This window comes from Hylobates moloch, unplaced genomic scaffold (assembly GCF_009828535.3).
Source record: "Hylobates moloch isolate HMO894 unplaced genomic scaffold, HMol_V3 SCAFFOLD_16, whole genome shotgun sequence".
Classification (NCBI taxonomy): domain Eukaryota; kingdom Metazoa; phylum Chordata; class Mammalia; order Primates; family Hylobatidae; genus Hylobates; species Hylobates moloch.
In genome coordinates, this window is record NW_026652291.1 from 58,929,714 (window position 1) to 58,946,396 (window position 16,683).

General features: G+C 38.8%; 1 pseudogene and 1 gene segment (V, D, J or C); both read left to right on the plus strand.

Annotated features, from left to right (window-relative positions):
- Nucleotides 1-559: 559 nt before the first annotated feature.
- Nucleotides 560-3,324, plus strand: LOC131381452 (T cell receptor alpha variable 8-2-like). The segment is given in 3 exon segments: nt 560-584; nt 2,693-2,848; nt 2,978-3,324. Coding segments are annotated over 3 exon segments (528 nt in total).
- A 4,916-nt stretch (nt 3,325-8,240) lies between these two features.
- LOC131381453 (uncharacterized) lies at nt 8,241-10,268 on the plus strand (annotated as a pseudogene).
- Nucleotides 10,269-16,683: the final 6,415 nt, after the last annotated feature.

Here is a 16,683-nt window from a genome sequence, read left to right on the forward strand (position 1 = left end):
GATATGCGGCATCATTTCTGAGGGCTCTGTTCTGTTCCATTGATCTAGGTACTGGTACCACAACAGAGATACAGATCTTTATTTCTTCTTAAAAAAACCAACAGGATACACGTGCAGAACATGCAGTTTGTTACATAGGTGTACATGTGCCATGGCGGTTTCCTGCACCTATTGACCGGTCCTCTAGGTTCCCTCAGGTTAAAGCACTTCTTAACAGAAAGCATCTAAATAAAGGTACGGAAATATTGTTCAAAGCTAAAACTCAAGATATTTTAAGAATAATGACTAGGGAACCACTATACTATCTTACTTCCTTTTGGGAATGATTACATGACATTCTGTTCATCACTTTGTATTGAGGCAGAAATGACTCTGATGGTTCAGAGTTCATGACTCTGGGCTTCCATGTATAGAGAGAACAACAGAAAGAGATCCCATCTATACTTATACATGATTAATGCTATTTTGTTATTGATTTGTATTTAAGAATGGAGGACTGGGTAGCAGGATGGACTCCTCATGTCACTGTGCCCATGTTCCCCACAAGGTTTCTTCTTGAATGGGGCGCCTGGCCAGCAGTGTGGGTATGTGGGCATATCATGTGATTTGGCAGGCTTCTTTTTAGGATGAATGAACAGGGAAGTGGTAATTAAGTTGCTCCTCTTTGTTCCTTGCACCTAATATCGTTGAAGATGGCCTAATTCTGTCAACCCCTCATAATAAAACTGCAGTAATCTCAGTGGTTCATTTAAACTCTTGTGAAAAATTAAATACCCAAGTAAAAGTTGGCTTACTATGCCTATCACACACCAGTACAGAAGCAGGATGGCGAGAACGGAGGGAGGCTAGTGCAGTTATTCCACGTGTGGACCTTCGCTATGTTCTCTTGTGTTCTGTTCTTCCCACTCTCCATCATCTACTCTCTTTCTCAACCCGGAACCTCTCCAGGGTCTCACCCAGTAGGTTCCCTTCACCTGCATTTCCACTGCAATCTTCTCATAGTTCATTCTGGGCTCGACTTCTCCCCCTTTTCTGTTTTATCCATCAGTGTGCTCACATCTACTTTTCATTTCATGGGAATTGTGATAGCTTTCACCTTTTCATTATTATTTTTACCATTATGGATTCAAGTCATTCTTTTTATACATCTAAATTTTATTTCAGTGGGAATATTGGAAAGATAAGAGGAGAATACATATGCTTTGTTAGGAATTTTGAATCATAAGCACATCCTAGTAACATTTAAATGTTCAAACTGGCTATATGATTTTGTCTTACACATAAAAAATCTATAGGCAGAATCAAGGAATAGATCAGAAGTGCAAGGGAGAACTGATTTCAGGCTGGCATGAGTGAACAGAGTACACAGAAAGGAGGGACTTTGTTCTGACCTTGTGAAAAGAATCCTTGTTGGCCAGATTCTCATTTCACCTGAGATTTCTCTCCTCATTTGGTTTTTTAATTTTTAGGGTCCAATGATCTCTATGCTAAAATAAGTTGGATGAAGATGGCTTCTTATTCAAGAGTTTCATCTTTTTAGGCCAGAGTCGACCACTCCAGTTCAATACAGCCTGTCTCCCACTCACAGAGGACTACTGCTTGCCTAGCTCTGTTGAGTGTCACTGTCAATCTCTCCCAAATTTTCTATACCTCCTACAAGGTCCTCTCATTTCTTGTCTGCTGGTTGCATTCCTCCCAATTTTCTGAGTTAACACAGGTTTATTTTACTTTTCTTTTCCTAACTCTTCCCAGGATTATTTATTTGTTATATTTTCTTACACTCATCATTCCACTCAAGTTTTTCCATAGATGGGCCTCTGTTAATGTTCTTTTTAGTGTGAGATATAATTTGGCATAATATATCAGTCTATAGGAGCTTTGACAATTGGAACAGGATTCTTTTTAGACATGAAGTACCTAAGTTGTTTTTTCCTAGAGTTACAAATATCAAAGTTGTTGACCTGAAACCAAGAGGCCTCTTTAACATTTTTGTTTAACAAAAAAGTTTGCTTTATTTGTTTTCTTTGATTAATTAATTAATGATGTGATCCATGCTGATTTTAAGTATGAGACTCTGGTCTAATTTGCTTATTTTTTAAAGAATCAAATAAGGAATACTCTCTTTCACCCACTGTAATGCTCACATTCAGAAACACAGGGCCATATGAAGCTCAGCCCAGATTGAGGCAACTGATCACCTCCCCTCTCCTTGATGAATGGTTTTACAAAATAATATAGAGTGTCTCAATGGTATTCCAAAGTCTAGAATGTTGTCTTCTGTGACTAATTGCTCAGTAAAGTAAATGAGTCTTCTATTTTTACATTACTCTCACTTCTCATGTATTTAGGATTAAAACCATGTACTCTACAGAAAGTGACATCATCACAGATTTGGGAAGAAAGAAACACTTTTTGTTGGTTTTGATATCACATTTCTCAAATGAGAAGCAAACAGTTCACTTCCTTGGATCTGTGGTTTCACCTGCGGCCTTCAGGGGGCGACGTTGCACTAAGGATGCATTTGTGTTCATTGCAGACCATCGTCATCCACTGAGCCTCCTCCCTGCAGCTGGCTGACGGAGCTCACTGATGTCTGTGTAGATAGGGAGCTGTGATGAGAACAAGAGGCCAGAACACATCCAGGCTCCTTAAGAGAAAGCCTTTCTTTAACCGTTTTTGAAACGCTTCAAAGGCAGAGACTTGTCCAGCCTGACCTCCCCACTGCTCCTAGCTCCTGAGGCTCAGCGCCCTTGGCTTCTGTCCTCCCTGCTCAGGGCCCTCCAGCGTGGCCACTGCTCAGCCATGCCCCTGCTGCTCGTCCCAATGCTCCAGGTGATTTTTACCCTGGGTGAGTCCCATTCCATTACCTTTCTTCCTTTTGTAAATGTGACTGTGTTGTAATTTTCTCTGAATAGAGACATCTTTTCTTCATAGCAAAGTCTGTGCTGCTTTTACTTACACAGCACTGGTGTTGCAGGAGGAACCAGAGCCCAGTCGGTGACCCAGCTTGACAGCCACGTCTCTGTCTCTGAAGGAACCCCCGTGCTGCTGAGGTGCAACTACTCATCGTCTGTTTCACCAAATCTCTTCTGGTACGTGCAATACCCCAACCAAGGACTCCAGCTTCTCCTGAAGTACATATCAGGGACCACCCTGGTTAAAGGCATGAACAGTTTTGAGGCTGAATTTAAGAAGAGTGAAACCTCCTTCCACCTGACGAAATCCTCAGCCCATGTGAGCGACGCGGCTGAGTACTTCTGTGCTGTGAGTGACACAGTGCTTGAGACTGCAGGAGAGCTGAACACAAACCTCCTGAGATGCTGAGACTTTCTGTGACTCAAGAACTCAACCTTGAAGTCTGTCTTGTAATATTAAATAGCCATTCCAAGTTTCTGATGCTTATTGATGTATGCTGTATCTTTTTCATCTATTTATTTTTAAACTATCTGTGACTTTAAAGTGTGTTTCCTGTAGGTAGCATAAAAGAGCATCTTTTTATTACTTTGTTAATCTCTGTTTTTGCATTGTGAAGTTTAGATAATTAAAATGGAATATAAATATCAATCAGGTTGGATTTAAGTATATTTCATTATTGTGTTTCACCCATGTTCCGTTTTTGTTCCTTTTTCTGACTCCTTTTGGATTATTTAAATACTTTTAAATTTACATTTTAATTTATCTATGAACTTTTTGGCTATAACTCTATACTTTCTGAGTAGTTGCTCTGGAGATGGCAACGTACATGCCTAAATATCCAGGGTCTTATGTGAGCAAATACTGTACCTCCTTATGTGAAATGTCGAAATCTTACACAACGTCTCTTTATCTACCTATGTTATTGTTGTTCATATATATTAGTCACATACATTGAAAACTTCACCAGGCCTGGCGCAGTGGCTCATGTTTGTAATCCCAACACTTTGGGAGGCAGAGGTGGGAGGATTGCTTGAAATCAGAGGTTTCAGACCAGCCTGGGCAACAAAGTGAGACCCCATCTCTATGAAATAAAAAAAAAATTAGCCGGGTATGGTGGCACTCACCTGTAGCCTCAACTGCTTGGCAGGTTGAAGCAGTATGATAGCTTGAGCCCAGGAGTTCGAGGCTGCAGTTAGCTACGATCATGCCACTGTATTCCAGCTTAAGCAATAGAGAGAGATCCTTGTCTCAATTTTTTTTTAAAAAAAATCACAATATATAGAAAACTTCACCATACGATGTTATAATTTTTGCTTTCAACAATTATATGCACTTTATAAAACTTAAGGGGAAGAATAAGAACTATTTTATACTTAACAGCTATTTATTATTTCTGGTATCCTTCCTTTGTTCCTGAAGTTTTGGATTTTCTCTGATACCAGGGGATATAACTGAAATTCCCTTCAAACTTAAAAACTCCCTTTAGCATTTCTTCTAGAGCAGATTTGCTGGGAAACATATTTTTCATTTGTTCATTATCTGAAAATGTATTTTAACTTGCCTTTTATTTCTGGAAGATAGTTTTTACTGGGTCTGTAATTCTGTGTCAACACTTTCCCCCCCTCACTTTAAAGATGCCATTTCATTGTCTTTTGGCCTCCATGCTTTCTAATAGAAATCCATGGCCATTCAAGTAATTGTCCTCCAATGATGTAATATATTGTTTTTCTCGAGCTGCTTCATATATAAGCTGTGTATACACACACACACACACACAAACACAAACACACGAAAAATTATACAATCTTTTGTTGTCAGTGGTTTAATTATAATGTGTTTAGGGGTGGTTCTCTTTGATTTTACCTTGTTTGGGGCTTGAATTGATAAATGCATGGCTTTCACTGAATTTGGCAAGCTTTTGGCCATTGTTTCTTCAAATACGTTTTCTGACCCAATATCTTTCTTCTCTCCCTCTAGGATTCCAGTTAGATATAATTTAGACTTTAGAATATTTTCCCACAGGTCTCCAGGGCTCTGCCTTTTTTTATTTCAATTTTCAAATTGATTTTAAGGTTTGTCAGTGTTTCCTGACCTTGGCACTACTGACATTTTGGTCCTTATAATTTTTTATTGGGGTGTGGGGCTGCCCTGTGTGTTGTAGAATTTTTAACAACACCACTGGCTTCTCCACACTAGATGCCTATAGCACTACAGACTCCAAGTTGTGACAGCCGAAATTGTGTCCAGATTTGCCAAACGTCTCCTGGGGGAAGACAAAGTCAAAATTAGTTGGATTAAATAATCTAGATTGATCTATTTTCAATTTTGCATATGCTTTTCTCTATCATTTTGCTATTGAGCCTGCACTGTAAGATTTTTATTTTTGATATTGTATTTTTCCGTTCAATTTCTATGTTTTTCTTTACTTTGTGGAACATAATCAAAAGAGCTACTTTGACATCTTTTTCTATGAGTTTTAGTATCTTAGTCATCTTGATATTTGAATTTGTCGATCTTTTACTTAATTTTTTTTTTTTTTTTTTTTTTTTGAGACGGAGTCTGGCTCTGTCACCCAGGCTGGAGTGCAGTGGCGCGATCTCGGCTCACTGCAAGCTCTGCCTCCCGGGTTCACACCATTCTCCTGCCTCAGCCTCCCGAGTAGCTGGGACTACAGGTGCCCGCCACTACACCCTGCTAGTTTTTTTGTATTCTTAGTAGAGACGGGGTTTCACCGTGTTAGCCAGGATGGTCTTGATCTCCTGACCTCGTGATCCGCCGGCCTCAGCCTCCCAAAGTGCTGGGATTACAGGTGTGAGCCACCGCGCCTGGCCTACTTAAATATTAGTTCATTTTTCTGGCCCTTTGTCAAATAATTTTGAAGTACATCTTAAACATTTCAAATATTATGTGTGTACACTCTGTTTTCTCCTCCTCTTCCTTCTTGTTCTTTAAAAAACAATCATCTAAAGAATGTTAATGTTTTTATTTGAGCAGAAAATCAACCTAGTTTGGTTCACACTATTGGTTGTGTCTCTCCTTTTGTGGAATTTGGTAGCTCAAAATCACAGTTCAGTTCTCGAATCATTTGCAATGTTGGTTTGGGTTTATACCTGTCATGTGTAGCTCAGGGATTAGTGAAACCAGTTTGCATGGCTCAAATCTCAGGTCAGTTCCTGGACTCTTTGCTACATTGGTTTTTAGTTTGTCCTGCATGGGTGCCACTTGGGGGTAGTCTGAGACTGGAATGGTGGTTCAGGTATCAGTTAAGTAACCTAAATTTTGTTGTTCTGGTTTGAGTCAGCTTCGCGTATGTAGAGCCTTGGGATTAGCCTGAGACTTAAACTATTTTCCGTCTCTTCCCTAGGGTCTCCCTTTTCTAGCCTGACCCACAGAGGCAGAAAATTTTGTTTCTTGCAGAGTTTTGACTTCCTACACCATTATCATATTGCTCTGTGCATTGGGGCCTCCCTCAGGGCAAAGTCAAGAGAAAGAAACAGAAAAAATAAGAAATTCACCCTTGTGCAGGTTGCTTCTCCAATTTTTGACTTCCCTACACAATCTGCTAGCTTTTGGGTAATTTTAGAGTCCACAGGTAGTTTCTTTTTTTTTTTTGTATTTTGTTCAGTTTTTACTTACAATCCATGGCAGAGATTGGCTGTAGGTATCTTAAAGTTATCTCCTCTTCTACTGTGGTCCTGCGTTAATTTGTGATTCTCCATAATATTCATCAAGAATGGCTATTTGATGTGTGCTTTTTCCCCTCTCTTTAGTTGTATTACCCTTTTTAGTTAATCTAATTCATTTTTTATATTTACAAATTTTTCTCATCAAGATTATAAGACCATTTAATTAAGGTCTTAAATTTTTTTGATATTTCATTTCTTATTTTCCAAATTTATGAAGGTCTTTCTTTGGTGCAAAAGAATTGAGAATGCATACTTGTTTTTGTAAATAATTCAAGTACTAATTTTTTTCTAAACTCTAAAAATTTTTGTATTCTGAATTATATCTGGATTTAAGAGTATGTTAAGGCATACTAGGACTATTCAAACACTATTTTTTTTTTAGTACGTAAAACAGAGCTGATTAGTTTTTAATTTTCTCTATCACTATTTTTTTCATTTCTGATTTTTTGCTTCTTTTAAATGAACCATGTATTTTGGTATTTGGGGCTGTGTTTGGAGACCCTTAAATCTTCCAGGAAATCATGTATTTCTTAGAATGCTGCCAACACCCTTAAGTGAGAATATTCTATTTGTGATCTTATTCTTATTTAACTAAGAGGTGTTGCTTCCACTGCTACAGAGGATTGAAGAATTCCTTTACATTCTTCCAGTGCAGAGCAAAGGCAATGTTCCAAGACATCACACAATTCTATGGCCTTTGACTTTGAACACACTGGGCTTTGCAAATGCTCAGCAACTTTGAGAAAAGTTAAAATGACCACCATTCTGAAATTCAGAAGAAGTTGCTCCTTATAGCTTATTTTTGAATATTTTTTTCTGCTCTGACTTAATCTTCAATATGATCCCACCTACTTTCTGTCTCCTAGAAATATGTCACTCTTTCCTCACCAGATGACCTTCATTTTTTTTTTAACTCTTGTGAATTTTAGTCTATTTCCATTTTATTTATATTCTTTAATTTAGGAAGAAATATTCAAGAGAAGGGAAATGAGCATATAGCATTAGGATTAGAAGTTCACACTCAAAGGCTACACTTTTACAAAATGACAGCATTACTCAATTTTCTTCATTCAAGACAATCTTTTCCAACAGGAACAAGTGAATCAAGAACCCAAGGAGAGAACTTGGCTTATGCTTTCAAATCAAAGGAAAGAAGTATTCTGACTTTGTCAAGGGTCCCATTAGCCACAGAGAAAGCAGTGACTTTCTCCATTCTCGTGTTTTCAGAGTTTTATTTTTTTCCCCATGCACCATCTACATTTATTATTATTTGTTTTTATTTTTAAATTTCAACTTTTATTTCTCGCTTGGTGTGGTTGTATTTCCTTCAGCCCCAGAGGTTTCTGTAGTTTTATTTTCTTTACCCCTAGAGGCAAAGCCTTCCCATCATGAGTTACGCCATGTCATTATTTGCATGGAGGCACTACTCTCCTTATGTGAAATCTTTTCCTCTATGGCTGCACAAGCATCATCCAAGGGAAATATCTCTACCATCCTCCATCACCACGGTGGCAACACTGAACCATCTAAAATTCAGTCCAGGGCAATTGGTCTGAACCCAAACTCTCACGGACTCATATCTAAATTCTGATATACTTTTCAATAACGATTCCTCTTGACGTATTACTCCATCTTTACATGAAATCTTATTGCCAATGGACTCTAGGACTAAAACACCATCATAGATTTGGTCAGGAAGAAACACGTCTTGTGGAAGTTTTGATACATCTCAGAAAACAGGAAGAACACACTAATGAGCAGTCTGTGCTAAACTCTGGTTTTGCACTTGGGCCTCCAGAGGGCGATGCTGCACAAACTGGAGCTTTTGTTTCTGTTGAAGATCAATCCACTGCTCAGTTTCTTCTTCCTGCAGCTGGTTGAGTTCTTTCCAGACAAAGACAAGTGACAAGAATCAGAGTTTTAAAAGCAACCAGATTCATCTCTGCAGCTTTTGTAGTTTTATATAAGCAAAGAGCTTGTCCAGCAAACCTTCCCCACACTTTTTGTTCTTGGTCTCTTCAGCCACTTTCCTTCCTGTTCTCTGGAGATCTTGCAGAAAAGAGCCTGCAGTGTTTCCCTTGCTCAGCCACGCTCCTGGTGCTCATCCCACTGCTGGGGATACATTCTGTCCTGAGTGAGTAAAATTTCTTTATGGTCTCTAGTTCCACAGGTTCTGACTAGAAATGCTTGCTTTTTATACTGAGTCTGCACTGCTGTCACTGATAATACATTGTTTTTCCAGGAACTGCCAGAGCCCAGTTAGTGACCCAGCCTGACATCCACATCACTGTCTCTGAAGAAGCCTCACTGGAGCTGAGATGTAACTATTCCTATGGGGCGATGTTGCGGGAAGTCAGGGACCCCAAACGGAGGGACTGGCTGAAGCCATGGCAGAAGAACATGGATTGTGAAGATTTCATGGACATTTATTAGTTCCCCAAATTAATACTTTTATAATTTCTTATGCCTGTCTTTACTGCAATCTCTAAACATAAACTGTAAAGATTTCATGGACACTTATCACTTCCCCAATCAATACCCTTGTGATTTCCTATGCCTGTCTTTACTTTAATCTCTTAATCCTGTCAGCTGAGGAGGACGTATGTCACCTCAGGACCCTGTGATAATTGCGTTAACTGCACAAATTGTAGAGCATGTGTGTTTAAACAATATGAAATCTGGGCACCTTGAAAAAAGAACAGGATAACAGCAATGTTCAGGGAATAAGAGAGATAACCTTAAACTCTGACTGCCAGTGAGCCAGGCAGAACAGAGCCATATTTCTCTTCTTTCAAAAGCAAATGAGAGAAATATCGCTGAATTCTTTTTCTCAGCAAGGAACATCCCTGGGGAAGAGAATACGTGCCTGGGGGTGGGTCTATAGACGGCCCCCTTGGGTGTGGCCATCTTCTATGGTCGACACTGTAGGGGTGAAATAAATCCCAGTCTCCCATTGCGCTCCCGGGCTTATTAGGAAGAGGAAATTCCCACCTAATAAATTTTGGTCAGACCAGTTGCTCTCAAAACCCTGTCTCCTCATAAGATGTTATCAATGACAATGGTGCCTGAAACTTCATTAGCAATTTTAATTTTGCCCCGGTCCTGTGGTCCTGTGGTCCTGTGATCTTGCCCTGCCTCCATTTGCCTTGTGATATTCTATTACCTTGTGAAGTACGTGATCTCTGTGACCCACACCTATTCGTACACTCCCTCCCCTTTTGAAAGTCCCTAATAAAAACTTGCTGGTTTTGCGGCTTGTGGGGCATCACAGAACCTACTGACATGTGATGTCTCCCCCGGGCACCCAGCTTTAAAATTTCTCTCTTTTGTACTCTGTCCCTTTATTTCTCAAGCCGGCCGACGCTTAGGGAAAATAGAAAAGAACCTATGTGACTATCGGGGCAGGCTCCCCGATAGGGCAACACCTTATCTCTTCTGGTATGTCCAGTCCCCCGGCCGAGGCCTCCAGCTGCTCCTGAAGTACTTTTCAAGAGACACTCTCGTTCAAGGCATTAAAGGCTTTGAGGCTGAATTTAAGAGGAGTCAATCTTCTTCAACCTGAGGAAACCCTCTGTGCATTGGAGTGATGCTGCTGAGTACTTCTGTGCTGTGGGTGCCACAGTGCCTGGGTCTGCAGGGGAGCTGAACACAAACTGCCTATGCTAGAGAAGTTTTCAGAGAGACTCAGTGTATCTTCCTGCAGCATTTTCAAAGATCTCTTATTTTTATGCTGGTGAGTGAGGCAAAGAGAGCTGAGCACATCCAGGCATTTCTATATAATTCTGCAATTCCTGCAATGTCCCATGTCAGATAAACTTTGTTTTAGAAGCTTTCTGTTAATTGAAGAAACTGCGTAAAAGGAAATAGTATTCTAGAATGATGGAGGAGACATACTTCTTATCACCTAACAATCAGGCTCTCAAGGACCTTTCCTTGACCGTGACTGCATTAAGTGGTTGACTATGGGAATTTTGATATGGTCTAGGAGAACCTTGGTTTTCACTTATCATTTAATCTCTCAACTAACCCAGAAAACAAAAATAAGTTTCTCGTGTTCTTACCTTGCAAGTTTGCATTATTGAGCTGGTCATTCATAGGATATTTTCTTAGAATTTATTTTTCTGTCTCTAACTGCGCAATTCAGGTTTCAGGATATTTTGTCTCATACTTCTATTTAGGAAGAATTATGAGAAATTATTAGTTAACAGTGAAAGTTTCATTAGAATCATGAGGGACTTAGAAAATTGTCACAGTGATGTGAGTTCTGGAAGCTAGGAATAGCACACAAGGAGAATGAAGATTTAGAATTCATCAGTGTTTCTCCAAAGACTTTTTCAGTTATAAAAATAGCTTCTATTCTATTGGTATATTAATTATGCAAATCTACATTGTAAGTTTGTCTATGTAATTCCATTCATCTTTTCTAGCTACTGGCACTTTTACTTGTTGCTTTCACTCTGTTGTTATATGGTTTCACTATTGAAATATAAAAGATTGATTCTCTTTTTTGAGATAGGGTTTTACTCTTTCACCTACGCTGGAGTGCAGTGGCATGATCATAGCTCACTGCAGCCTTGACCCATACCCCCAGGCTCAAGCAATTCTCCCACCTCAGTCAGCTTCCTGAGTAGCTGAGACTACAGGCATGCACCACCATGCCTGGCTAATTTTTTTTTAATTTTTATTTTTAGTGGAGACAAGATCTCACTATGTTGCCCAGGCTGGTTTCAAACTCCTGAGCTCAAGCAATCCTGCAACCTCAGCCCCCCAAAGTACTAGGATTACAAGCATGAGCCACTGTACCTGGCCTAAGGTTGATTCTTATATAGTAACATTTTGATAATCTGTCATGTGGTAAGTTTTGCAATGCCAAGCTCTGCTAGAAATACTGATAAGAGTTACAATGGTACTGGATTCCAGGCAGCTGCTGGAAAGTATAAATATGTGACTTTCTTATGTCTAGAATGGAAAGAACTGTATAAGAAGTTTTATACTCCTTGTCTGCTTGCTGCCTTGGAGGATAACCAGTGCTTCGGAGGAAAGGGAGAAGGAGAAGGATAGAGCTCTTTAGCGGCCATTTAGCTCACACTATAATGTCTAAGAGGGTAGGTGCATAGGGACCCTGAAAATATAGATAGAATAAGTAAATTGTGGCCAATGGCACTCCTTAGCCAAATAGTGAACCAAGATATCAACAGTATTTTTTAGGATGTAATGTTATTATTACATGTTATAAATATGTTTAAGTGATTTCTGGAATGCTGTGAGGAAGGTGAATGGAGTGTCAGATATATAAAATTATGAAAAAGAAATGTATGCTCGTTTAATGTTCCTGCCTCAGTCCGTTCCTTCTTTTCTGTTTTTGGACCACACTCTCATCTACCACTGATAAGACAAATAATTTCAAGTGACTCATTGTCATCAGCTCAGCCACACTGCCCAAAGGTACTCATCATAGTATCATGAGCACTTTATGCAGATCGATTTGAGAAAGAACTGCCCATTTCTTTTGATTCTGATCTCAAACTGAATATTAAAGAAAAATAAATTCAATTTACCAAGGACCCTAAGCAGCTAGGAGAGCATTCCCCATCTCCCCTACCTCACCTCTGCCTGAAAAATCAAAGTAATCTTCCTTCCTTCTATTAATAATTTGTTGCTTTTATATGAGTACGTGATTTGTAGGAGAAACTTTCCCAAATAAGGAATTATATTAAGAAAGTGGAGATTCTGAGTTATTTTATCAATGATATTAATCATTCTGACTTTTCAGAAAGAACTCTGATGTTCCATGTAACTCACAGATCTTACTACATATTCCATCACCCAGAAGTGGAGATTCTGAGTTATTTTATCAATGATATTAATCATTCGGACTTTTCAGAAAGAACTCTGATGTTTCATGTAACTCACAGATCTTACTACATATTCCATCACCCAGAAGCAGGTGCCCTAATTGAAAGGTGGAACATTTTACTAAAGACCAAGCTAGAGCCCTGATTGGGAGACAACAGCATATATGCTAAACATTTTCTTCTCTCCCTACATCGTATTTTTATCTGACATACAAGCTGTTGGAAATAAACTTTATAATTTAGTGTAAAGGTAACAGAATTTTCAGGATGGGTGAGGTGGCTCACACCTGTAATTTCAGCACTGTGGGAGGCTTAGGCAGGAGGATCACTTGGATTTCAAGACCAGCCTGGGCAACATAGCAAGACCACATCTCTACAAACAATTAAAAAAATTAGCCAGGCATGGTGGTGCCCACCTGTAGTCCTAGCTACTCAAGAGAATTGCGTGGGCCCAGCAGTTCAAAGTTACACTGAGCTGTGATCATGACACTGCCCTCTAGCCTGGATGACAGAGCAAGATCCTGCTTTTAAAAAAAACTTAGGAAGGACTGTCACTGAATTTGAAGAATTATTGAATATAATCAGTGATAAAGTCAATGACTTTTGGGATTGGGCATTTCTCCTCATTTTGGAGAAAGAATGAAAAGTCCTTCAGTTGCAAGATGGAGCTCTATATTTCGAAGGAGATAGAAGTATAGAATTATTTTGTTGTTGTACATGTTTCAAATGTGTGTAGAAGAATGTGTGTGTTGCATAGGGAAGCTTGAAGTAGTTGAAAGAATCAATTTATTGACTCTCAGCTCCAAATTCACCCCTTGCCTCTTCTTTGAAGGTGAATCTGGAACCTTTGACCATTTTTCTTTGCCAGTTGACACAATGTTAAGCTTTGTAGTAGAGGGTCAGGAAGAAAAGGTTTTGCTTTCTGCTTTCCGTGTGCTCACTCACCAGGATCCTGCACCATGGGAGGCACCTGCAGTGCACAGTGCCCAGCAGTTTCCTCCAGAACCCCCCCATTTTGGGGTGATTCTGTGGAAGAGATCCTGCAGTGAGACACCAACCTGTGAACAGCTTTCCCCAGTGTCCTAGAGGATGATTTTCTGCCATGTTCTAGAGGGTGGATTTCTAGCAAGTTCTGCTGGTACAGCACCACAGCGACTCCCCTTTCATCCAGTGAGCCACAGCTGTGTCTTTTCAATAAGATCTGGGTCTCAGCCCTGAGGGTGGGGCTACAGGCCTCTTCCCTCGTTATCCTACCCTGCCCTAGGAGTAGAGGCTGCACCTTATGTCTGCTATTCCTACAGGAATAGGAATAGCAGAGTTTTCTTTTCTTCATATTATTCATTCTCTTGTTACTCTAACACTCTGTTTATTAATCCTTAAATTTTTTCTGTTGAAATTATATGGTTTCTCTTTCCTGATTGGACTAGACTTAGACATGCACCAAGGACTTCAAGCAACCGGAGAGCATCCTCCATCTCCCTGCCTACTCCTGCCTGAGATATCAAAGTAGTTTTCTTGTTTTATTTCTCTATTGATTTATTGTTTTACTTACTTATTGTTTTATTTACATTGTTGTTATATAATTATGAGAAAATTTTACGATAATTTTATTAAGAATTTGGAAATAATATATTAATAAAATTAATTTTACTATCAAAATTTTTGTGCACATTATACACAGAATATTATTATAGCATTGGTGCAAATTGAAATCAACTTTAAACGGCTTAGCATACCACACAAATAGGCATTAATTCACCTTAATTCACCTATGAGGATATGTCTGGAGATTGTAATTCTAAGTCATTTTTCTTGCATGTAACTCTCTTAATACATCATTATTTTTTGATTTTCTATTTCTTTCAGATGGAGGGAGAAGACAAGGATAATTGCAAAACGATCTGTAGACAGAATATTTCTGTCACCCCAGAAAGTTTTCTGTGTACCTTTCTAGTCAACTCACCTTCTGGAGGCAATAGATGTTCTTATTTCTATCACTTTAGATTTACTTTACCCATTGTAGACTTCAAATCAATGGAATCATACAGTAGTTACTCTTTTGTGCCTGGTTTCTTTCATTCATCGTGTTTTTTAGATTCCCTCATGTTCTCATGTATATCAGTCATTCATTATTGCTATTGCTGAGTAGTATCTTATTATATGAATAAAGCACACATTTGTTTATCCATTCAGATGCGCACACCACTGACTGGACATAGAATCTTTTAGGGATTAAATCTTTGGTATCATTCTTAAGAGTGCGAGGTATAGTTGTTCTAGATTTTTATATCCTGTCTTTCAAGGGTAGGGTGTGCCTCTAAAATACTTCAGTTGAAACATGTATCTTAAATACCTTTATTTAAAAAGCAATTTCTATCATTCATTATGCTACCTAATATGTCACTAGTTTTGCAAATAAAAACCCAATATCTAATATTCCCTATGCTATTTAGCAAAGCTTTGGGTATTATTCAAGCTGTGAGTAGCTGAACTGTAGTTTCCTCTGCTGTGGCCTTACGTATTAATAACAACAGTAGCTGACCACCCTGGAATTTGCTTTCTTGACGAAGTCAATTGACTCTCCTTAGAGTTGAGACTTAGCTAGTACATATCCAATATCCTCTGCCTTTTGTCGAAAAGATTTAATGTAAATTATACATCCTAACACTGTGATATATTTATTTTTACTCGGTAACTGATGGTCAGATATTATAAACAAAATTTAGAAAATTGTTCCTGCAGGTCCTGAAGATCTGTAAGTCATGTAATCATAATCCTTGCTCAACAGTTATTCTAGAGAACTTATTTAATATTTAGAGGCACTTTGCTCTACACAGTACATACTAAAACATTTTAAAGCCTGTTAGGTAACTTATGAAGAAAATTTCACTAATCTATTATTTAATACCAAATATATAGCATATACAATACACATTTTCAATCTTTTAAGCACATTAACAAAGTTATCAGGATAATTGGATCTCTGTACACAATTTTTTACAGGAATATCTAAGACAAAGGAATACCTTTATTTAGGACACAAATGTGCCAAAACATGGGTGTAAAAGTAGAATGTGGCCAGGCACGGTGGATTATGCCTGTAATCCCAACATTTTGAGAGGCTGAAGCGCGAGAATCTCTTGAGTCCAGGAGATTGAAACCAGCCCGAGCAACAGAATGAGACCCCATCTCTACAAAAAGTAAAAAAAAAAAAAAAAAAAATCAGCTGGGCATGGTGACACGTGCCTGTGGTCCCAGTTACATAGGAGGCTGAGGCAGGGAGTATTGCTTAAGCCTGGGAGGTCAAGGCTGCAGTGAGCCATAATTGCACCACTGCCCTCCAGCCTGGGAAACAGAGTGAGACCCTGTCTCAAAAAAATAAATAAATAAAAATAAAAATAAAAGGTAGAACGTTAAAATGTTGAAGACAGTTTATATGTATATTTATAACTTCAAATTTTTTGTGTGTGATATGTCTTATATAATAGGAAAATAAAATTGACCTTTATATTAATATTCTAAGGCTGGCATAACAAAATACCACAGACTAGGTGACATAAACAACATAATTTATTATCTCACAGTTCCACAGGATAGAAGCCCAAGATCAAGTTGTCAGCAGGGTTAATTTCTTCTGAAGTTTGCAGATCATGTTGCCTTTTCGTCGTGTCCTTACACAGTCTTGCCCCTGAGGGTACGCATATCTGTGTCCAAATTTACTTTTCTTATAAGAAGAGCAGTCCCCAACCCAAATGTCCAACAACGATAGACTGGATTAAGAAAATGTGGCACATATACACCATGGAATACTATGCAGCCATAAAAAATGATGAGTTCATGTCCTTTGTAAGGACACGGATGAAACTGGAAACCATCCTTCTCAGTAAACTATCGCAAGGACAAAAAACCAAACACCGCATGTTCTCACTCGTAGGTGGGAATTGAACAATGAGAACACATGGACACAGGAAGGGGAACATCACACTCCAGGGACTGTTGTGGGGTGAGGGGAGAGGGGAGGGACAGCATTAGGAGATATACCTCATGCTAAATGACGAGTTAATGGGTGCAGCACACCAACATGGCACATGGATACATATGTAACAAACCTGCACATTGTGCATATGTACCCTAAAACTTAAAGTATAGTAATAATAATAGAAAAAAGAAGCGCAGTCATATTGAATTAGAGTCCACCTATGTGACATCATTTTACCTTAATTATT